Source organism: Colletotrichum graminicola (assembly GCF_000149035.1).
Source record: "Colletotrichum graminicola M1.001 genomic scaffold supercont1.14, whole genome shotgun sequence".
NCBI classification, from domain to species: Eukaryota; Fungi; Ascomycota; class Sordariomycetes; order Glomerellales; family Glomerellaceae; genus Colletotrichum; species Colletotrichum graminicola.
The window spans coordinates 475,536-499,524 of record NW_007361018.1 but is presented as its reverse complement, the minus strand read 5'-3'; the positions used below and the strand labels follow the sequence as shown (position 1 = coordinate 499,524).

Here is a 23,989-nt window from a genome sequence, read left to right as displayed (position 1 = left end):
GAGTCGGGTTTCTCCCCACGCGGCATGTCGGGCTCTACGACACTCGTAGTGTATTCGTACGTTACTGCAACACACAGGTAGCACACGGGAAAAGACCAAGACGAGTGTGTGAATGGCGACGGTGGTCGTCTGCACAAGCTGAGGTTGGATTGTGAGGTGGGGAGGGGAGAGGAGAGGAGAGGAGAGGGATCCGTACCGTACCCTGTACATGAACCGCAGGCATTTTGACGGGGGGCCCCGTGGTACTATGTAGCTGAGTTGCTAAAATGGCGAATGGGCTTCGCACTGGGGGGCTCGCTGCCAGATAAGCTGGTAGCCATGTACTACCCCATGCACAAGTACTATGTACCATGTACCTTGCAATGTACCTAGCTCGTTTCTCTGGACCAATCCTCGTCGGTTCTCGTTCCAACTGCTATCAGAGACAGCTCGCCTCACCTTGCTTCACCTCATCTTAGTGGACAAGGGGGCCGCTAGGTGACCCCGCCACCCTTCTGCTGCCTCTACCTAGGTACTGTTTCTACGTAGTATTACTCCTCTGTCGAGCCAGGACGGGTTTAGCCTGTCTTCGTGGGTGTCCAGCGCCCATCGTCCCAGATGGTTCCCTCCCCCCCCCAGCCACCCCTTCTCTGCCCACTTCTGCCCCCTCCCCCGTTCGGCCAATCTTTGGGGGACCCCCCCCAGGATATAGCTTCCCGGCTTGTCCCACCTAGGTAGTCGCTTATTCTTGGAAAAACAAAACAATAACATCGCCAGGCTATTATTGTCTGCGTAAGGCTTCCCACACCCCCCCCAGCCTTACCATTAATCATCCGAGAAAAAACACAGAAGCCCCCTCTCAACGCGCCGACGACACCCCACACCGTCGTCAATCCCGTCAGTTCCATCGCGCGCGCACTTCACGACAAATGCGCACCCCAGGGCTCGATACGCCCTTGCCATCATGATGCGAGATCCGCGTCGCCGGAGCCCCGAGAGCTCTCGGCGGCGAAGAAGAGACCGCCGTGATTCTCGCGAGCAGCTGGCCGCCGCCGCCGCCGCCTCCACCACCACCCTTTCCACCATCCCCGGTCCGTCGCAGCAATACCAACAACTCCAACAACAACAACAACAACAGCCGCTCCCCCACATATACTCTCAACCGCAATACCCTCACTATTACGCCGACCCTCAGAGATACCCCGAACCCGAGAGATACTCCGCCCGTCTGGAGAGATACGACGACCCTCAGAGATATACCCATCCTCAACCACAATCATACCCTCACCCCGAGCAATACCCTCCGACAGAGGCCTTTGTGAATCCTCTAGGCTATACTGAACAGCAGCCATATGTCGAGCCCCAGACATACCAACAACCTCGCGAACCCGAGACGATGCGCCCCCGCGGTGGCTCCAGCTCCTCCTCGTCCTCCTCCACCTCATCCTCCCTCCTTAATATCTCAGCCAAGAGCCCCAAATTCGGCGGAGTTTTTAGCACATTTTTCAGGGCGCCTTCGGAGCAGCGCAAAGAACGTCGTCGGAAGAAGCAGAAGGCCCGCATCCTGTCCTTCGGCAATTCCTCTTCATCCTCGGTGAACTCCGATATGGCCTATGGCCGCGGCTACATCGACCGCGACAAGAGCCAGCGCGCTAGCCCAATGCCCCAAGGCCACCCGAGCCCTGCGCTATACCGCGCCGATGCTGTTGATGCCTCTCACCGGCCGCCCCCGGTCCCTCGGGACAAGACGGACGAAGAAATCCTCAACATTGGCCGCCAGCTGCAAGACATAGCCAGAAAGCAGAACCAGGCTGACCTGAAAGCTGCCTCCAAGTCTCGCACGTCCCAGGTCGCTGGAGTCGCTGGAGCCGCAGCCGCCGCCGCTGCCTTCAGCCATTTCCGCCCCAAGACCAAGACTGACAGCAAAACTCGGGGATCCGCTACCTCGAAACCTAATCAAACCGCCTCATCCTCGGATGATGACTGGGAGTCGGCCTCCGAGGATGAGTCTACCACGGACGAATCGGACAACGGCCTGGCCTACGGCTCCGTCTTCAAGCCGCCCAAGTCGGCTAGAATCTCATCCGAGTCTCCAGAGCAGATCAAGCCGCCCGAGCGGAGGAGTACCATTGTAGACCCGCGTCTTTTTGGTCCAGTCAACTCTCTTCATGGCGCTGTCAAGAGTCCCTGCGGCTTCGGTGAAGAAGACCCACGTTCCGCTGGCTCTTCTCGTCGCCATCACGAGGAGACGATAGCACAGGTCGAACCTCCCAAAAACGGAAAGCAGCCGATGCAACGCATCTACCCCGTACCGACCTCGGACCCGGATAGGTTCGATTACGACCGTGGCTCCGTAGTGTCATCTCGCCAGGATCTCCCGCAACGGGCTCGGCCGGAGCCAGTCCCCATCCAGCAGCCGATCCCCATTGTCCCCGTCTCGTCCAAGGTCTATGATGCGGAGAGGTTCGAGGAAGATGAGCGTACCAAACAACGCCGGTCGCCGCCCAAGGGGAGGAGTGCCGCAGAGAACGCCATTGCCGGTGTAGGCGTCGCAGCCGCCGCCGTTGGCGCGGCCATGGCTTATAGCCGCAGAGACTCTGGCGATCACAGTGAGCGTCGCGACGACCCTCCAAGCGAGGCCCCAAAGCGGCGGGAAGGCCCCCGCGATCCTCAGCAGAGCCGCCGTAAGGATGAACCGGAACAGCTGATTAGGGTCGAACTGGAGGACCGCGAAACCCGCAAGCAGGATGACCCTCGCCGATCCCATCGGCGTAAAGACGCGGACGTAGTCGACGCACGAGACAAGAAACGTGTCGGCCGCTCTGATCCCGCCTATGAGGCTTTGAAGAGACGTGCGACCGAGCGTGATCCTCGCCCAGAGGTCTACAGACTGCCCCAAGGGGACGAGATCCGAGTCGAGTATGACCCCAACGATGACCGCCGGCCTCGCGAGGAACCCAAAGAACCTCGCCGGGAGGAGCGTAAGACGGTAGTCGTAGATGACCGCCGGGAGACAATGCGGTCAGAGAGACCAACTGAGCTGCCCCGGGACAAATATGGGGTGGAGCAACCCGAGGCCCCCAGTACACAAGCCCCTATTGACCCTTTTCAGTTCCAGGTTGCTGATGATGCCTTCCAAACGCCCAAATACGCCACTCCGAAGAGACCTTTGACTCCGCAGGTCGTCACCGTCGACCGAGAGCCTAGCTTTGACAACTCCCCGCCAAGAAAGCCAGACTACTCGGAGTCGCGAATGAGCCGCAAGGATTCCTTCGAGCTCGAGCAGCGACTGGAACAGTACCAGCAAGCTGCCCAAGACCGTTCCCGCCCCCCTGCGTCACGCCGCCGTGGAGACTCAATCGAAGAGGAGGAGCGCGTCGCCAAGTCCATCTACGACGAGGCCAAGAACGCGACTGTGCCCATCGCCGCGGCTGCCGTCGCCGCCGCAATCGCCGCCGAAGCCGAGAGATCACGAAGGCATCGCCGTGACCAGGTTACCAAGGATGGTCCCGGTGATGAATCCCAGGCCGTCAAGGATGCCGTCCAGGAAGAGGCCGACAGGTACTACCGCGAGACCGTTATTGCACGCAAGATTGCCAAGGAAGAAATTCGGTCCCGCAGTGCATCTCCTCACGACGAATCCGTCGTCGGCAAGTGGCAGGAACACGACAATGGCCCCGAGGTCGTCACGATTGTGACGCCACCCGAGATGGAACACCACCACCACCACCACCACGACAAGAGCCCGTACGACGCACCCAATGCCGATGTTCGCATCGATCATATCATCATTCCCGAAGAGCTTTCCCGCTTCGGCCTCCCTGGTCGCCAACTCGCAGCCGGCGAAGTGCCGAAATTCCAGTCCCGCGACCCTTCTTGCGAGCGTGAAAGACCGCTCCTGAACCTTGTCCTGCCTACACCTGTCGTCACGCCGCGACATACGCCAGCTCCTGAGCAGCAGAAAGAGCCATCGTCGTCAAATCAGAAGGAGGAGGCCCCTCAACCAAGACAAGTCAGGCCAGTCGGTGCTCCCTCATCTGACGCTGTACCGGCCACGGAGATTGTTTTGGGGCCAAGAGGCGAGGCTGTCGAAAGGCCAACAACGCCCATTGTCAAGTCGGTCACCTGGGGCGAGAACGAGACTAAGAGCTTCGATATCGAGAGCCCAGAGCCTCCCAAGAAGTCTGCCTCCAGTACTTCGAGCAAGTCAAAGAAGAAGAAGAAGCTGGGCAAGAGCTCACCGTGGGGCATCATCTCTGCGGCCGTCGGCACTGGAGCGGCGGCGGCAGCGGCAGCGGCAGCCCCTGATATGCGCGATCCCTTTGAGAGCAAGCCGGACGAGCATAGGGAGAGGCATAGCCCTCCTGAGTCGCCCAAATCTCGCGGCATCGAGCCCGTCGCTGAGCCTACTGTCCCCCCTGCTTCTCACGAACGTTCCAAGCCATTCGAGGATGAACCCGACTTGCCCCCGGCCCCTGGCCCCAAGCCGTCCAGCCCTCAAACCTCGAGGATGCCTGGCGCTTTTGCAGATGACATTGAATTTGCTTCTGTTTTGGCTGCCGGTCTCCAAGACACTGGGTTTGACCCGAACATTGTCATTGATAATCCTACCTACATGCGCCGCGACAGCCCTCCAGGACAGAGCGAGCCGATGGTCTACCAGCAGCCCTTTGCCGAGACCGTGACCGACTTGGGCGTCTACAGGCCTGAAGGGCCCGCCCCTGCGGATAGCGGGTTCGTCATTGGCGAGGTGCCAGAGACGCCGGTTGCCGAGAGGGAATTGGGAGACGATCATCTTACCGAGTCCCCTCGCGCACGAGAGCGCCGTGACAAGGGGAAGGTCAAGGAAACGCGTCTCGTGGAACAGGAACCTCCTGTCGAGGACGTCGAATCTCCCAGGAAGCTCAGCAAGAAGGAAAAGCGCAAGCAGAAGGCAGCCAAGAGGCAAAGCATGGACGACGCGCCGGCCGATGAGACTTACGACACTCCCTTGGCTTTATCGCGACCAGCGCCCACCCCCTCCTCAGAGACACCCCTTGATCATGAGAAGCCTCGTAGCTACTACGACGTTCCCGAAGCCACTTCTCGAGATGCGCCGACCTTCCTCAACCACCCCGGCCCTGTTTATGAAAGGCCGCACACTTACTATGGATATGGAGGCCCCCAACCCACGCCGCTCTCTCAGTCGAATCCCTATTCGAATGCAGTTTCTGCTCACGATAGACCGCACAGCTACTACGGCGCCCCTGAGATGACTTTGCGGAACGAGCCTGTCCCCATGGACGAGTCAGTTTCTCGTTACGAGAAACCTCGTGCTTTCTATGACACCCCCCAGAGCCCCGAAACTGTCATTGCGCCTGGCTCCAAGGATCGTGGCTTCCAGGACGTACCGACGTGGGACTTGCCAGCCATCTCTGACGTGCCTCGTTCTTATGGTGAAACTCTTGCGTCTGCGGCATCAGCGTCCGAGGCAGCTCCTGTTGACTACGAGCCAGCCGCTACTAGCAAGTCGAGTAAGAAGGAAAAGAAAAAGAGAAGCAAGTCATCAAAGTCCGAAGTCATTGTCGTACAAGAAGATGAGGATGAGCCGCCCACTGAGCGATCTCTTCGCGATGAGACTGGCGCTTCCCCCGAAAAGCTACTAGAGAGCGAGCGATCCCATTACAGCGGGCCTCAGGAGACTGCTGAAGATGCGTGGGACACGCCCGCAAGGAAGAAGAAATCCAAGAAGTCAAAGCAAAGCTCGGATGAATGGACTGACGTCGAGAAGCAGAGCGATTACACCCCCACGATCGAGCGGAGCAGCACCCGCGATGACGACCTTGGTGAGTGGGACGATCTTCCGACCAAGTCTCAACGGGATCGCTCCAGATTCGAAGACCGGGATGTGAGCTCTGTGGTGTCCGACCCGTCGAGTCGTCGCGAGAAGTCGGACCGCCGCTCCAAAAGCAGTCGGCACGAAGACAGAGATGCGAGCTCCGTCGTTGTCTCCGACCCCACAACCCGACGTGATAAGTCTGACCGGAGATCCAAGAACATTGGTGACGAGGATCGGGATGCGAGCTCCGTGGTTTCTGACCCGTTGAGCCGCCGTGACAAATCCGAACGCCGGTCCCACAGCAGTCGACATGACGATCGAGATGTGGCCTCTGTTGTCTCTGAACCCACGTCGCGGAGTGAAAAGTCGGAACGCCGTTCCAAGAGCCTTCGCGACGAGGAGAGGGATGCGGGCTCCGTAGCTTCCGACCGCTCGTCAAGACGTGACAAGTCAGACCGTCGCTCCAATGGCACTCGGCACGAGGACGACGACGATGCCAAGTCGGTCGCGTCTGGAAGCTCTGGTCGTAAGAGAAGGAGCGACGACCAGAAGAGCCCCAAGGAGGAGGAGAAGCGCAGTAGCGGCTTCTTCAACAGTCTCTTCAGAGGCGGCAACAATAAGGAGGTATCTGGCAAGGATGAGAAGTCGTCTTTTTTAGATAATGCCGGCACCCTTGGCGCGGGTGCCGGCTTGGCGGGCGCTGTGGCAGCTTTGGGCTCCCTGATGTCCCGCTCCAATGCCACTGAACCTCCTCAAATGGAAGAACCGGTCGATATTCCTCGATCTCGGGAAAGGTCTTCCAGCCCCACCCGAGACGTCGACATCGACCCGGACATCGTGCCGCGGGACATTAGACCCGCCATCGACCCTCAGTATGGCGATCTGCTTCCTTTGCCACCCAGCCCCATGTCTCCGAGCACGCTGGGCTCTCCAACCGAGGAGCTGGAGGAGCTTCCCGCCTTGCCTGATAGCCGGCCAGAGACGCCTCCGGAGGAATGGAGACGTCAGCACGAAACGAAGACGCCCAAGACCCACTCGCGGAAGCGCAGCAACATCGAAACCCCGCTCCGAAGTCCAAGCCAGACCGCCGTACCTTTCAAGTTGCGGTTGGGACAGAGGTCCACACCCTCGTCCTCTCCCGGCAAATTTGGCCCCTCTCCCACCTCGTCTCCCCCGGTGACCACGGCCCCCGATGCCACCCACGACACTACTCCTACTTCTGGCACCAATGCCAGACGTCCCTCTAGGCCGATCTCGTGGGAGAGCAGCCGTGAGATCAAGCCTCTCTACCTCTTGGAACAATCTCGTCAGGAATCCGCAGCCCAGTCGATGGAGCCACCCGTCGACTTCCCAGAGCTGCCTCCAAGCGAGCCGCCCTCGCGGGAGTCTCCTGCGCCTGAGTTCTCGCTGCGCGAAGACGACGCAAAATACTTCAATCAGCTCCAGGCGTCGCCTTTTGAGCCCAACGACCTTCGCATCGACACCGACATGTCGCAGTACCCTGACCAGGCGGACCGCCAATTCGGCTCGCAGGAGACTACCCCCAAGGCAGAGCACGCAATCCAGCACGTCGGTGCCTTGTTTGAGCGGCCTTCTCCTGCTCTTCCTGAATTGCCAGACGCTGCCAAGCATTTGGACCTGCCAGAAAACTACTATGCGGAGTTGCCGCCCCTTCCTGCTAGCCCTCTGGACACGCCGGTAATGGGACCCAAAGCAGAACCAGCGGATACCATTTCGCAAGAGAGGAGCCTCTACGGACCAGCGTCGCCTGCCCTTCCTACTGCCACTGACGCTGCCCGGCAATCTGCCTTTTCACACGCTAACCTGTCTGACTTGCCGGCTCTTCCCGCCAGCCCGGTAAGCGGTGCGGCAGAGACCTTGAAGCAGCCGGTTATCCCAACATCAGAGCTGGAGGAGCTGCCTGCTCTTCACGACAGCCCTTCGGCGCGCCCAACTACGATGCCCGAACCGGAACCAGTCGAAACAACGTCCAAAGAAAGAAGTTCGTATCTCCTGCACATGACGCCCCCATCAGTCATCAAAACTCTAATGGATCGTGATACGTTAGACACACCGCCAAGCCCTATGCCTAGCAGATCTTACGACGCTACAGTTAGCATAGCCGAGATCGAGGAGCAGGATTTTTCTGGCTCTCACAACACTGCCCTTGCAGCCTTGGCCGGAGGCGCAGCTGCCGGACTCGCAGCTGCCTCGCTTATCGATCACGCTAAGGCCGAGGAAAAGGCAGCAGAGGTTGAGCGAGAAACCGAAGCCTTGGGACCTTCCGCTTCAGCAGAGCCACCCGCGGACGGGAAGAAGTCAAAGAAAGACAAGAAGAAGAAGAAGAAGGCCAAGGGGATGTCCATCGATAACACCACGCTTCCCTCGGCTGACATCGCTTCCTCTGTTTCTACAGACAAGGAAAATTTGCTGTCCACCGATGCTACTCCCGCTACTCCGGCCGAAGAGTTGACGACGCCTATTTCAAACGAAGTCACCCGCTCTATGCCAACTGAGGAGCAGGCGACCCCGTCGTCCCTAAACGAAAATGTTTCATCCATCTCGGTTGGACATGACGAGCCGCCGTCTGTCGATGCGGTTCCTTCTGCCTCAACTTCAACTGAGGATGCCATTCTTGCTTCCACTGACTGTACTACGGCTCCATCGATTGAAGCTATGCACACTGCCAATGATGCTCTGCCACCTCTCCCCCCCGTTTCTGCTGAAGAGACTCTCTACCTCTCCAATGACGCCGACCTATCTGTTGCGGACGGCGAGAATGCGCTGCCCTCAATTCGAGACAATCAACCCCTGGAACCCACGGACAAGACGCCACGAGAACCCGCCCATTCTGCAGTTGTACCAGCCGATATATCTTTTCCTGCTGAGGGCGATGTTGCCGCTGTGGGCGATACTGCGGCTGACAGCGAGGTCACCGAACCCGCAGCCGCTGAGCTTCTTGCAGAAGATACCGCCGGCGAAAAGAAATTGTCCAAGAAGGAGAAGAAGAAGAAGCTGCAGAAGATCAAGAAGGCTTGGGAGCAGGCTCAGGCGGAGATGCCGGAGCTTGAGCGTTCTGCCGAGCCCAATAAGCAGACCAGCGAGGCCGCCCTTGACACAGATGCACCGATCAGTTCCTCGTCTGAGCCTGCCAAGGCCACGGAGACCAATGAAGTCGAAGAAGCTGCCTCTATCCCGCTTCCTGGTGCATTGGACACCGCCGAGGAGGCGGCCTTGCTCGAGCCTGAGACGACAAAGGAGACGATGCAAGCCCAAGAGGCAGCTGGTACCCAGCTTGCAGACATTTCAGAGCCGGCTTTGGCAACCCCCTTGCTTCAGTCTGAGAAGGTTCCTGTGACCACTGAAGCTGAACAGGCTGCTTCTGTTCCGCTCCCTGAGGATTTAGAACCTATGACGGATAGTTATTTGTCGAGCGAGACGGAAAAGGCCAAAGATGCGCAGGATCCTGAACAGCCTGAGTCAGTCCCGGATTTCAAGGAACCAATCACTGCTCAAGAGGAGGCTCAAACCACATTGCCCGACTTTGGCAGTTCCAAAGATGCAGTTGAGGCCGGGCTGCCTGCAGCACCTCCGACCCTTGATTCTCTGGCTTCCGACGTTAAGAAGGGCAAAAAGAAGAAGGGGAAGAAGTCCGTGGATGATGAGCCTCTCTTGCCCAATCTGGCCCCCGAAGTGCCTCCAGACTCTTCTCTGTCAGCCGGTCCTACTCTAGACAGCGATGGAAAGCCTCTGGATGCAATCGCAAACGTCCAGTCAGAGCAGCAGGCTCCAGTGGTTGAATCCTTAAATGCCGAAGACGACTCGTTCAAACAGGAGCTCTCTCTTCAACCCTTAGAGGAGAAGACAGCCGAACAGATCGACGTTATATCCGAGCCCCGGGCTCTACCTCTTGAGGCTGCAGAGAAGTCATTTGGGCCAAGTGATGACTTGGGCGAGCAGCAGACTACTGTGCAAGATCAAAGTGACAAGTCCGCTGAAAAGGTTGTGATCCCGGAGTTACAACCTGCACCCCTTACGCGAGAACCCTCTTCCAAGTTGGATGCCGATCCGTCGGAGCAGCAGACTTCTGCCACTCAATCTGATGAAACCCTAGCTATTACCGACAGTCAGCAAGAGCAACCCGTCCCTATTCCCGAGAGTAGTCCTCCCGCTGAGGAGCCAACCATTCAGTCCCGCGAGGTCGAAGAGCCTACTGAAACTCCATCTGCACCCTTGTCCAAGAAACAGAAGAAGAAGTTGAAGAAGTCCAGAAAGAGCCTGACAGCAGACGATGAACTTCTGGCGGCAATTGCGACCAAGACCACCGATCCCCAGCCCGAGCCTGCCGTGGATCGGGTACCTTCAACATCGAACCTAGATGTTGAGCCAATTGAAGCTGGTATCTCGGAAGCCGCCCCCCCGGAATCTGTCGCAGATGGCACGATTGCAGCCGCACCTGTCGATCAGATTGTTGATGACGTATCCGTAGCGACCCAAGCCGCTGCCACGCCTCTTCCTGAAGATGCCACCGAGATGCTGGAGGAAGTGCCCGAGGAGAGACCTGAGCCTGCTCTTATCGAGGTTGCCTCTGCGATACCACTTCCAGAGGACATACCCACGGAACCTGAGGAGACACCCGCGCAAGCTACCGAGACAGTCGCTTCCGCAATGCCTCTCTCCGAAGATGCGGCCGAAAAAGCAACCACCACTGCCCTGGAAACTTCTGACAACGTGCCAATCGTCGACACCGACGAGAAGCCGACTGCTGAGCCGGTGCCTGCGAACGTGGAGGCGCCCCCGACCGAGGCTGTTCAGCCCGAATCATCTGGCAAGAAGAAGAAAAAGAAGAAGAAGGGCAAGGGTGGCTCACTGTCCCAACTGGACGATGTAATGTCTGCTGAGACGACCCCTCTGCAGTCTCCAGGCGTGCAGACTCCAACCACCGAAGCCCCTGTTGATGGGCCCTTTGACGCAAAGGCTCCTATGGCCGATAGCCGTGCCGTTGATTCTCCCATTGCTGAGCCCTCCGCCAAGGAGGTGCCTACCTCTGAAATACCCTCCGTTGAGACTCCTGTCGTTGAGACTCCTGCCGCTGAGACTCCTGCCGAGACTCCGGCTGATGAGACTCCGATTGTAGAGACTCCGGCTATTGAGAATCTTCCTGCTGAGATTTCCTCAGACGAACCTCTACCCACCAGAGCCGAGGCTCTCGAGGCAGCTTCTTCCATCGAGACGCCTGCTGCCGAATCAGCCCCGTCAGAGAGTGCTATTGCAGAGACCCTCACCGAGAACCCAACGGTCGATGAGTCTCTTAAGACCCAGCCTACCGACATCGTCCCCACGGAGACGCAGCAGGTCGAGGATGCCATTCTTCAAACCAATGAGGCGAGCCTTGCCTCGGACAAGGCGGCCACCGCGACGGACATGCCTGAGACTTCCATTTCTTCCTTGGTCCCCGACGAGCAAATCGAAACTCCTGGTCTGGCCGAGGATACGTCCAAGTCTTCGAAGAAGTCAAAGAAGAAAAAGAAGAAAGACAAGAAGGCAGCCGAAGCAGAGCCCGAAGTTCCTGCCGTTGCCGCCGATGATGTTCCCACGCAAGCTTTGGATAGCACTTTACACAATTCCCCAGCTGACGAGAAGCCCATTGAGACAGACAGCACTGGAATGCAAGAGCCGGTTGCCACAGTCGATCAACCGCAGTCTGGAAATGTAAATGTGACGGACCTTGCAGCAGAGAACATGCTGAACGCTGGGCCACAAACGCCAACGATGAGTGAGAGTCAGGACGAAGCTTTCGTCACACCTCCGCAGGGACCCGCCACACCAAGGGGTCAAGTTGAGGCATTCGAGAACCTTTCTCAAGAACCTACCTTGGTCGATAGCCAGATTGGTTCGTTTGACGTCAAATCTCAAGGGCCACGCGACGACAAAGATCAACACCGTGGTTTAGACTCTCCAATTGAACCCGAGACACCAACTAGTTCCAAGAAGAGCAAGAAAAAGGCCAAGAAGGAGGCAGCGGCCGCTGCTGCCGCTGCTGCCGCGGTTACCGCACTTGAGCCGAAGACTGAGGATGTCGCCAAGGATTCGGACAACAAGGATGCGAAGGACGAGACGATCACGGACAACGGGATTTCGAACACGATCCCAGACAAGCTAGGGGAGATGGAGCAATCATCGCAAGAACCCCCGACGAGCGGAGAATTCGCTACGGACAGCATGATTTCAGAGGAGGCAGACCCAGGGCCAACTGTTACCAAAAAGGGAAAGAAGAAGAAGAAGGGCAAGAAGTCTTCAACCCTGGACCTGGAGCCTGAGAACAGCCCGTCCACAAGTACCCTCGAAACCACGGCAGATGTAGCGAATACAAGAGAACAGTCCGCTTATTTGACGTCTCCATCGGGAGAGCCTGGCAGTGACGAAACCCGCTTCTTGCAAGCAGACGCGCCGATAGAGGCCGAATTGCCGGCCTCTCCAACTGCGAGCAAGAAGAGAAAATCCGTGACCTGGGCGCCTGGGCTAGAGTCTTTCTCGACCAGTCCCGAGCCTGCGCCACATCAAGAAGGCGAAGACGAGCGTTTGGGAGACGTGAGCACCACGGAAAGCGCACCCGCCTGTGAGACAGCATTCGAAACCGAGCCACAATTGCGCCAAAATGAGTCAGTAGCAGGGGGCTCGCCGGAAGCGATCGGCCACGGCGACGTTGTGGCCTCGCAAGGCATCGAAATGGACCAAACAACCACAGCCGAGGCGGAGAAGGATCTCGAACCAGAGGGCCAAGCACAGATACGCTATGCAAGTGAGCCCAGCGAGGCCCTGTCCGGTCTGCAAGACACAAGTCCGAACCCTGGCGGCGATGGGTTTCCGTCATCGCCTGGGCTGAAGGCCACGCGAGGAGTCGCAGGCGAGCCAATTGCCACACAACAAACCGACTCCCCTTGGGGTGGTCAAATGCCTCCCACGCCTGCCTCTTCCAGTATGAGCGACATCGAGGTGGCCAACCGGGAGAGCGGTGAGACACTATTATCGGAGGTGGACGCAGAGCAAGACACTAGCGCCAAAGCTAATGCAACAAACCTCGAACCTGCGGGCCGCCCTGACGCCATTGACGAACCATCGGCTGAGGTCAGCGCTCAAACGGGGGAGGTAGACATCCCAGACCCCGGCCTGCATGTGGGTGTGGGGCCTGTAAGTGGGCCGGTCGACGACAAATCAGTGGGGGACACGCAAAGCGGGCGGATAGCGGATGCCCAACCCGTGGGCCCGGCCCTCACCGACTCGGCTCTGGAGGCTGGAGACCCACACGATACCCCGGTCATGGCCCTGGCCAACCAAGACGACACAAACATGGAGATCCTCCCCCAACCTCTGCATCATGTACCCGGTCCCAGTCCGGTGGTGGTTGACAAAATTTCTGATGCGGGGATTACTGACTCCTCTGCTGCCGGGATCCTTCCTCTGGGCGACGAACAACACGACAATAATATCTCAAACGTCCGAAATAAGGAAGCTGCGGGAGACGCAGAGAAGGACGAGACAAAGGACTTACACGACCATCTCGCCACCGATGCTGCACTCGCGGGTCTATCAGAAAATCCGGAATCGCTGGGTGAACCCATTACCTCGGAGCCGCAATTAAAGCCGCTTTCGGAGACCCTTCCAGGTCCTGAACCAACAGGGGACGTGAACACCACCCAAGACTCCGACCAGACCGAGACACGAGCCGGTCGGGAAGACGGCTTCCGGTCTGAACCCTCAAGCTCGAGCAAGATGTCCAAAAAGGACAAGAAGAGCAAGAAGACCAAGGCCGCATCCAGCGAGCCTGTCCCGCAAGACGATGTCCAAGATGTCAAGGAACAGACTGTGGACGACGGAGCCCCGGCAGTCCAGGCCGTGGACGGACCAGTCCAAGCACCGGAACAAGCGGGGCCGGAACCCTCATCCGGTGTCAAAGATGCCCTCGAGATGGCCCCCGTAATGGAAGCAGTCGAGGCCGGCGAGGATGAATGGGCATCTCAGCCATCCGGCAAGAAGAGTAAGAAAGACAGGAAGAAGCGCGCTGCGGCTGAGACTGCTGCTGCTGCCGCCGCAACAGGGCAAAGCAATGAGCCTGCCTTCGAGAGATCTGAAGTCATCGATGAGGAAAATTCCCCTTCTCAACCGGCTCTGGATGAGGCTTCCAAAATTGATGTTGCCGGCGATGAGCAAACAACTCCAGTAGACACGATAGAGACTCCTATTGACGCCCCGGAAGTCCAAGAGTCCAAGGAGAGTACAGAGACCGTGGGCCCTGTAGAAAGTGCAACAGCGGAAGTTCACGCCCTGGCACGGCCAACAACCGACATTCCAGGCAATTCAGTGACGACAGATGAGAAGCCTGGGGCGCCCGAGGAGGCTGATCTTAGTGGTTTTGAGCCGACTAAGAAGAGCAAAAAGGACAAGAAGAAAAAGAGGCAAAGCATCTCTTTGGATGACAGCCATGAGCTTGTTTCGCCCAAAGCTCAACCAGAGGAGTCTGAATCCCCAAAAGGCACGACCACGGTCGCCCCTGCCCCACTCGAGGACACCTTCCTGCCCAACACTGAAAACAAACCCGCCGAGGATGTGCCTTCATCAACCGAGGCGGGGGCAGAGGACCTGCAAAAAACTGAGAAATCCGACGAGACACCTGCAACTCAAGCTCAAGACCCAACAATCCAACCCATCGAAGCGCCAGCAGCCGGCAACTCTGAAGTCACACCTGAATCGCCATCGGTCCAGCTCAAGAACATCGACTCTGCTCCGCAAACGGATCTCGACACTTTGGGTGATGGCACGGCTCCACTGCAAGACGAAGAATTGCCAGTTGTCACGAAGAAGTCAAAGAAGGACAAGAAAAAGAAGAAGGGCCTTGCTCCTACGAGCACACCAGATGAAGCACCAGCAACACCAGAACCCGAGTTGGTTGATCAATCCGCGTTCCCAGCCGCAAATCAGACGCCCGAACCACCAGTCGTCCCTCCTGAGACCCCTACAGCCGAGGACCAGAGCCACAAAGCTGTAGAAGAAGCCACCACCGCAGAGGCAACACCAACCACCGAGCCACCTCTCGTTCCCTCAGAGGTCCCTGTCATAGAGGAGCAAATCTCAACACCCGTGGGAGAAGAGGCCCCCACCTCAAAGAAGTCGAAAAAAGACATGAAGAAAAAGAAGGTTGCCTCAATTGACACCCCCGAGGAGCAGTTGTCGGTCGTGGAAGGCGAGACTGTACCGGAATCCACAACCATGTCACAGACTGCAGAGACTCTCAAAGAGCCAGCCCTCACTACGATCGACGAGGCCACTCTGCCAAAAGGTGCATCAGCCGAGGAGACGGCACCTACACCAGAAACTACCCAGCCGACGGAGCAGAAGCCTACCGAAGCGGAACCCACCGAAGACAAGCCCGCCAGCGAGACGCCTGTCATGGAGGTTGAGCAGCCAAAGACGGAAGTGGACCCCTTTGCCGGTCTTAGCAAAAAGGAAAAGAAAAAGAAGAAGGCCGAGCTGGCCGCCGTCGAAAAAGCCGCTGCGGAAGCTGCCGCCGAGTCTGCCGCTGCCGTTGGCAAAGCTCCAATCCCCGACCCTGCAGAGCCAGTCGAAGTCAACGCCGCCGAGGCGCCTGCCGAAGAAAAGTCCCTCGAGGAGCAGCCCGCCAGGGAGACGCTTGCCGAGGGGAACCCCGTGCTAGAGCCGGAGTCCGCGGAAGCGGTAGAGAAGGCGGCCGAAACGACACCGGAGCCGCCCCAAGCCGAGGTAGATCCTTTTGCCGGTCTCAGCAAGAAGGCAAAGAAGAAGAAGTTGGCCGAGATTGCTGCCGCCGAAGTTGAAGCTGCAGCCGCTTTGAACCCTCCTGTCGAGACCGACAAGGCCCTGGAGGAAACGGTTGTCGAAGAAAAGCCTGCCATCGACAAATCCGCCGTCGAGGAGACGTCCGCCGAGAAGGCTGTCACTGAAGTTACTGCTGAAGCTGAACAAAAGTCTACTGACAAGTCTTTTGAGGAGACGCCTGTCGAAGACAAGCATGTCGACGAGAAGCCTGCCAAAAGGGAAATGCCCCAAGATGATTCTTCAAAGGATGAAATTCAAACAGAATCGACACCTATTGCGGAACAGCAGCCTGTATCACCAAAAGTCGAAAAGGACCCTTTTGCTGGCCTAAGCAAAAAAGAAAAGAAAAAGGAAAGGGCTGAGCTGGCCGCCGCCGAAGAAGCTGCCGCGGACGCCATCGCAAAGACTGCCGAAGAGAAGTCTGTTGATGGCCACCCTGTAGAGGCTGCTGTTGGGGACGAGACTATTGAGGACACACCCACCGAACTCAAGCCCGCCGAAGAGTCGCTATTGGACGACAAACTCGCCAACAAAGAGCATGCCGAGGAGGTATCAGCGACAGAGGCACCGCAGACTAAAGAAGATCCCTCAGCTGGGCTTAACGAGAAGGAGGAGAAACCGGCGGCCGAGATGGCTACTGCAGATGCAGTTTCTGAGCCCGCCGTCGTCGGAACCACGCAGATTGCCGAGGATAAACCAGCCGAAACGGCTCTTGATGACAAGTCTGTCGAGGAGAAGCCTTCTGACGTTATCGTTGAGGACAAGCCTGTGGAAGACAAGCCTGTAGAAGAGAATGCTGACGAGAAGCCTGAGCCTGAACCACCAATCCTTGAGGTGGACCCTTTCGCCGGTCTGAGCAAAAAGCAGAAGAAGAAGAAGATGGCCGAAATGGCGAAAGCCGCTGCTGCCGCCGAAGCGAAGGAGGCCATCGAGGAGAAGCCTGCTGACAGCCAGACTGACAACGCCTCCAAGCAGGTTCCGGCCCTTGAAAGCGATCCTTCCGCGTCGGTTGAGAACACCTCTAAGGAAGATAGCGTCCCTGCGCCCCTCGAGGAGACTCCTCAATCGGCGGACATTGCCAACCCGGAGGACGAGCTCCCAGTCCCGGAGAAGAAGTCTAAGAAGGACAAGAAAAAGAAAGGAAAAGCTTCTCAGTCAGATCTAGTTGTTGAGCCTGTCCTCGAGCAGCTAGTTGAGCAACAGCCCGAGCAACAGCTTGCATCTGAGCTTCAAGCAGAAGTGCCACCTTCAGCGCAAACCGAGGTTCAGAGCACGTCTTTGGAGACAGCTCACCCGGAGACAGTTTTCTCTGACAAAGTGGCTGGCCCAGAGAGCACACCGGCCCCGGAACAGCTGTCTGCAGTAGAGGAAGCAATCCCGGATCAGGAGACTGAGGCTGTTCAGCCCACGGATCCCGAGCAGGAGTTCCCCTTGACGACCGGAAAGAAGACCAAGAAATCGAAGGGGGAGAAGGGTTTAACCGAGCTTGAGTCCGAATCCCAGTCTCCAAACATCACTGTACCCCAGGACGATCAAAGCCTTGCTGTCGAGGCACCCGCAACGGAGGTTTCTTCCGTTGATCAGCTAGCGGTTGCCCAACCCGAAGATGTACCGGCCGAAAGTCAGATGCGCTCCGCCGGTGTCGAGAGCCTGCCCGATGCCCCCGCAGCCCCCGATGTCAACGCGGGCGACGAGTCCCCATTGACCGGCAAGAAGGCGAAGAAGGCCAAGAAAAAGGGGAAATCCTTGGACCTGACTGAACCGGAGGCTTCGACCGAGCCTGCGCCGGAAGTCACCATGTCTGCTGCCGAGCCCGCCCCCGAGCTTGCCACTGAGTCTATCACTGGGCCTGTCGCTGCTCCCCCCACTGAGGTGTTCTTGGGGCCGTCCGAATCTGCAGAGGACACTGTTCAGGAGCTCTCACCAGCAATGCCTCATACACCGCTTGAACAGTCAGCTGATCAGTCAGCGCAGTCTGAGACCGTAGCGCAGACCAATGAGGATTTCTCAGCTCCGAAATTGTCGAAGAAGGACAAGAAAAAGAAGAAAAAGGGCAAGCTTCAGGATGACTCCAATCCTCCCTCTGGAGCTGCGACACCTACGGTGTTGGAGTCATCGGACCCTCTTGACGTTCCTGCAGCAGCCCAAACCATCCCCGATACTTCTCCTGCAAGCATTCCATTGCCGGAGCCAGCTGAGTTATCGAGAGAGCCCCCCCTGGAGACCTCTGCCAATCAAGACAATACCAGTAGCGAAGTCGCAGAGGAGACCCCATTAGCAACCGACCTTCTTTCTAGCAAAACAACTCCTCAGGAAGGCGCCCCCGAATCCAAGTCCCTGAACACGACACAATTGTCCTCTGAAGAGGCTGACCTGCCACCGGTCGACAGTAATACCCCAGATAAGGATAGTGTTGTCGTCGAACCCGCAGAAGCTTCCCGAGACATCGAGTCGTCCGCTGTCCCACCTGGATCCGAGCCCACCACTTCCCAAGATCACCCTCAGGCAGAGAGTCGCTCTGTCGAAGAACCACTCGCGGCGACTGAATCGCCAGCATCCCTTAGCGACCCTGTTCAGGAAGTTGGCAAAGGAGCCGTCATAGAGCACCAACCACCCGCAAAAGAGGAATGGCCCGAGGCTACGCCCGCCAAAAAATCAAAGAAGGACAAGAAGAAGAACAGAAAGTCCAAGGCGGGCGATGACTTCGATCTGGGTTCCGAAACTGCTATGCCATTGGAGATCGCCGCTGAGGCAGCCAAAGATGTGACGACAACTGACCAAGCCTCGACTACCGACAACAACGTTACTTCAGATTTACCGATCGTCGAGCCTCCGATCACGGCAACAGCTCCAGAAGTCCCCGCTCAAGACTTGGCCGACGAGGTAGGGGAGGAACCCAAACATCTGGTACATGAGACGACACAGGAACAACGCGCCGACGACAAGAAGCTGGATGCACCGACCAAGTCTGAGACGCTGACGCTCGAGCCGGATGTTGACGGGCCGGTATCCGTGGAAGAACCGCAAGAGCTAGTCGTCAAGGGATGTAAGGACAAGGAGGAGAGAAAGTCCGTTCAGCCTGAAACTACCGCTCCAGCCATCGATGAGTCGTCCACCCCGCCGGAAGACCATGCCACACACCCAGTCAAAGAGACAAGTACCGCAGACCCTGCTACTGAGATCTCAACCGTCGAGTCCACGGAGGACACAACCGCGCCTGCCGAGGAATCGCCTGAATTGCCAACCTCGAAGAAAAGCAAGAGCAAGAAGAAGAAATCTCCTCTCGTTGAGCCCGAGGTTATTGCCGAAGCGCCAGCGTCTTCCGCCAGTCTCGAGGCAGAGCCTCAGACAGTTCTTTCACAAGAAGACCAGACAGCCAAGACCAACCTACCAGAGGCACCCCTTGACAACAACGCCAATGCAGGAACCTTGGCTAATGAGCCAGAGCTTCCCTCTAAGCATGGCCCAGGATTTGACTCCAAGAGCACTCCTGATCATCAGCCACAGGTCGAGACGGCTGACGATGCAGTCAACAAGTCTTCTGGTACCCTCTCCCTTGATGCACAGTCGATCATTGAGAACCGCGAAGTCGATGAGGCACCAAAGGCCGCCAAACAGGAGCCCGCCATCAAAGACTTACCCGCAGATGCACCAGCAACACCAGCTGAAGAATGGCCGGAGGCTGTTACCACAATCAAGAGCAAGAAAGACAAGAAGAAGAAGCGACAGGGTTTGCCATTGGACGACCCCGAAGCTGATTCTCCTTTGGCTTCTGGCATAGCAACACCGCAGGCTGTCCCGGCTGAGAATGAAACGGCCTCGAAGCCTGAGAGCGGCACGTCGCTTGAGGCACCAGCCGACGAAGTTACTGTACAGTCTACTGATGGCCCGTCGGAACAACCTGCAGCCGAGATAAACGTGGTCGCAGCTGAGAAGTCTGCCGAGCCTATGGAGTCTTCTGAGCCCATTCCCACTTCTGTAATACCGGCCGGCTTCAATAAGCTTGATGACGAGACTAATAGCCAGCGGGAACTCGACGAGCCCACTGTGCCTGTCCTTAAGACCACGGAGAGCGCTGAGCCAGTTCCTCTCGTCGAGCAAACAGTTCCCGAGACAACTTCTGAGGAGACAAGCCAAGACACTCGACCCACGGTTGAGAACAGCACAGCTGACACGGAAACATCCGCCAACATTGCGGAGACCGCTGGTGAAGCTGCCACAGACAATACTCGCTCTTCCGAGGAGAACAACCAGCAGACACCCGCGATTCCAGCTTCAGAGACCGCTCATGAGCCCGCAGCTGCCGGCGACGATGAGTGGAACGTACCTGGGACCAAGAGGTCAAAGAAGGGTAAGAAAAGCAAGAAACAATCCATCTCCCTCGACCTCCGATCTCCTGTTAGTGCCGCCTTGAACTCGCAGCAAGATTCTGTGGTGCCTGGGCCCGAGATGAGCAAGTCCGAAGAAGCGGAAGGCAAGATTGAGTATTTCGACAAGGCACCACGCGACATTACTCGAAGCCCTACAACACCCTCGCCTCCTGAGCCCGCTGCTGCGGAGTTTGTCACTGAAGGCGTCGACACCGCCCACCCCCCCACGTCAAACAAGTCGGTGGGCGTTGATCTTACTCCCGCACAAGAGACCAGCAGAGTCGTCCACGAGCTGCCTTTCGACCAGTCTGACAAACGCAAGAAGATAAAAACAAGAGAGTTGTCAAACACCCTTCTACCTGAACCGATCATGAGCTCTAGAGAGATCGCTGCTGCGTATGTCGACGGCGGCCACGGGGCCCCAGCGGAGGAAGCCAGCAGAGCTACAGGACAGTTGTCGTTACCGACTGTGGAGCCCGACACCCCTCAAGACCAAGGCCCTGCTGAACGCAAGATGGACGAGGATGCATCACAGCAGGAGCTAAATACCTCATCTGCCCGCGGCATGGCCGCTTCATACCTTGAGCATAGGAATGATCAGACGATGGATGAGCCCATCCAGCCAGAGACAATTGAGAAACATCCAGATTCCGAATCGTCAGGAATGGGCATCGCAGCTGGAATTGCAGCAGCCGCCGCTGGAGCTGCCGTCCTCGCAAGCAAGTCTAGCAGCGCCAAGAAGAAGAAGGGCAAGACGTCCAAGTACGTGGACAAGCGTGCGTCGCAAGAGGAGGACATGTTGGATGACCCATCGCTGTGGGAAGGTGCTGACAGGAAACAAGTTGGCGAGGCTGCAAACGCAGATGCTGAGGATTTTGAGGGTGGCGGCGAAGCCGCTGATCACGAACAGATGGCCGGGAAACCCACCGATGCGAGTATTGTGCAAGACGACAAGTCCGAGCCTGCACAACGACCGTCTGGTCAAGGCACGGAGGTACCAAAGGCGGATGTTGTCTCTAGTCCTACGTCAAGAGGCATGAACATCTACTCGGGCCAGCCACAAGAGGTTGCCGCTCACACAGCGGAGCTCATCATGTCTCCATCTCCACAGGCGTTCGAAATGGACAACATGAAGGACAAATTCAGAGACATTCCGAGCCTGGCGGCACCGTTCAAGGAGAAGGTTCTGGAGGATAACGTTGAGAGCCCGATTCTCGGCCGGGATACCGGAACAGAGGCAGCTGAGGGGATGTCCATGAACAAGAACCAAGAAGAATCACTGGGCTGGGGTGCAAAGACATCCAAGACAAACACCATGGTCAGTGACATGGACGAAGCCGTCGACCGCGGCTTCGAGGCCGAAACTCGTCGCGACCTTCCAGGCGGCCGTCCACTAAAGAGCCCAGAACGCGGCTTTGAAGTCGGCGGTTTTCGCAGTCCGGTCCCGACTATCTTGCCGCCCGTGCAGGAGGAAGCGCACGAAGGAGCTGAAACAGAGCATCGGCTATTGTATAGGCCAGCTTCCCGAACGACACTCGGCTCACCAGACCCGACGCGCGACAGTGGTTTCACAACCGGCTCACCTCACCCCTTCAAAAGAAGCGGCTTCGATGAGGAAGAGCGAGACAGCGGCGTCCAGCTCCGGGAATGGCAAGGCCAGAGATCGCCGGGCCGGGATGAGCAACGAACCCCCGAATTGAAAAGTCACAGAAGCGAGAGGCGGAGATCGCGCGAGTTGGAGCGAGCAAAATCGCCAACGGATAGGGCAGCACTGCTGCGATCCCCTGCAGCTGAAGGAGAAACGCACGATCATCCTCTTTCCAAGACTCCCGTGCTCCGGGAGCCCACTGGGCGGGAGCTGACCCCGGAACCCCAAAAGTACAGAAGAACCGTCAGCCCAGAGCTGGAGAGGAAAAGGTCCAAGTATCAGGACCTGGCATCGGCAGCGCTGGCCGGTGCAGCAATCAGTAGCACCTGCTCCTCACCACGCAGCACTCCCCCACCGGGCAACCGCAGTGTTTCTGACAGGGTTGCACGACTGCAGTCGCCAGCGCCGACGGATTCAGTAGCGCGCAGGTCCATGTCCAATAGCAGCCTGTCACGGCACAGGCGGGCCATGGGGACGCCAACACCGGAGCCACTAAAGTTTCGGCCTGAGAGCCCAGGCATCCAGCGGTCAGGCACTGCCACCCCGCCCCTACGCCGGGTAGACAGGCGTGTAAGCGGAGACCTACGATCTCTGAGCCAACGAAGTCACCTCGACCTCACCAAGGATCCCAAGGAACCGACCAGCAACACCCCCGTCGCCAACGAGGGTCGTGTCCGCACAAAGGACATGGCCGACGTCTTTGTAAGTTCCTTTTTTCTGTGCACAACTTTTTTCCCGTTGTGCAATCGACTACTGTCTGCTACCCTCGCGCACATCACCAGCCAGCCACCCCCAACTCTCACCGACAGTTGACTGACCTGATCGTAGGATGGATTCGGGGAAGGCCGCATCGGCTCTCCCCGATCACCGACGCGACCACACAGCATGCGACGCCGCCAGAGCATGCAAGTCCTCGAGCTCGAGTCTCGCGTCGAGCAATTGATGGCCGAAAACCAGATGCTCGCCGACGCCCGGGCCCACGCCGAATCCCATAATAGCAACAGGGCCTCGGGCATCCTGGCAGAGCGCGATGCCGAAATCGACGTTCTCAAGCAATCGCTCGAATTTCTACAAAAGGAGGTGGCCCGCTTGGCCGAGGTCAATGAAGGCCTGAACAGTGCCAATGCCCAACTTGCTGCCCAACACAATGAGCGGTACCGTTCATTGGAGACGCAGCACGCCGACACCTCGCGGCGGTTGGAGGAAGCTCGCGCCGAGCAGGGTCACTTCCAGGAGTCGTTGCTGCAGAAGGACGCCGAGATTGGTCGGCTGCGCTCCGAGCTTGAGGCGGCCAAGGACAAGATCCGGCAGATGCAACGCCAGATCTTGGCCACCAAGGGCGCTGATAGTGACTTCCTCAACGTCCAGGACGTTGACCACTTCGACCACAGGTGCCAGCAGCTCTGCTCTCACGTGCAGCAATGGGTCCTTCGGTTCTCCAAGTTCTCAGACATGCGCTCCTGCCGCCTGACGAGCGAAATCAACGACGAGAAGGTCATCGACCGCCTCGATAACGCCATCCTAGATGGCACCGACGTGGACACGTACCTTGCCGACCGCGTCAAACGCCGGGACGTGTTCATGTCCATGACGATGAACATGATCTGGGAGTTCGTTTTCACCCGATACCTCTTCGGCATGGACCGCGAGCAGCGACAGAAGCTCAAGTCGCTGGAGAAGCTGCTTACCGAGGTCGGCCCCCCGCGGGCTGTCCGACAATGGCGAGCAGTCACCCTGACGCTCCTCTCTAAGCGGCCCAGCTTCAAGCACCAGCGCGATCTCGACACCGAGGCCGTGGTCCAGGCCATCTTCCAGACGCTGTCCAAGGTCCTCCCTCCCCCGTCTAACCTGGAGGACCAGATCCAGTCACAGTTACGCCGCGTGATGCGAGAGGCCGTCGACCTCTCCATCGAGATGCGCACCCAGCGCGCCGAGTACATGATGCTCCCGCCGTTGCAGCCCGAGTACGACGCCGACGGCGAGCTCGCCGACACAGTCACCTTCAACGCGGCGCTCATGAACGAGCGCAGCGCCGACAAGTCCGTGACCAACGAGGTCCTCGAGGCCCAGAAGGCCGTCGTCCGGATCGTCCTCTTCCCCCTCGTCGTCAAGAAGGGCGACGACGGCGGCAACAACGACGATGAGATTGTCGTGTGCCCCGCTCAGGTGCTGGTGGCTCGGCCCAAGGGCAGCAAGGCGGTCCGTCTCTTCACGCCCGGGAGCGACACCGGTGGTGCGTCCATCAGCGGCCAGACGGCTGCCATGCACAGCGACATCAGCATGGGGACGTTCCTGCCCGATCAGGCTTCCACCCAGTCATGA

At 58.0% G+C, this 23,989-nt stretch overlaps 1 protein-coding gene across 1 annotated transcript; it reads left to right on the top strand.

Moving 5' to 3' along the window:
• Positions 1–943: 943 nt before the first annotated feature.
• On the top strand, positions 944–23,989 carry GLRG_04469 (uncharacterized protein; the record flags this gene model as incomplete). Its single annotated transcript, XM_008095154.1, has 2 exons — positions 944–22,369; positions 22,496–23,989. 2 exons carry the CDS (start codon positions 944–946, stop codon positions 23,987–23,989), a joined length of 22,920 nt encoding a protein of 7,639 aa, XP_008093345.1.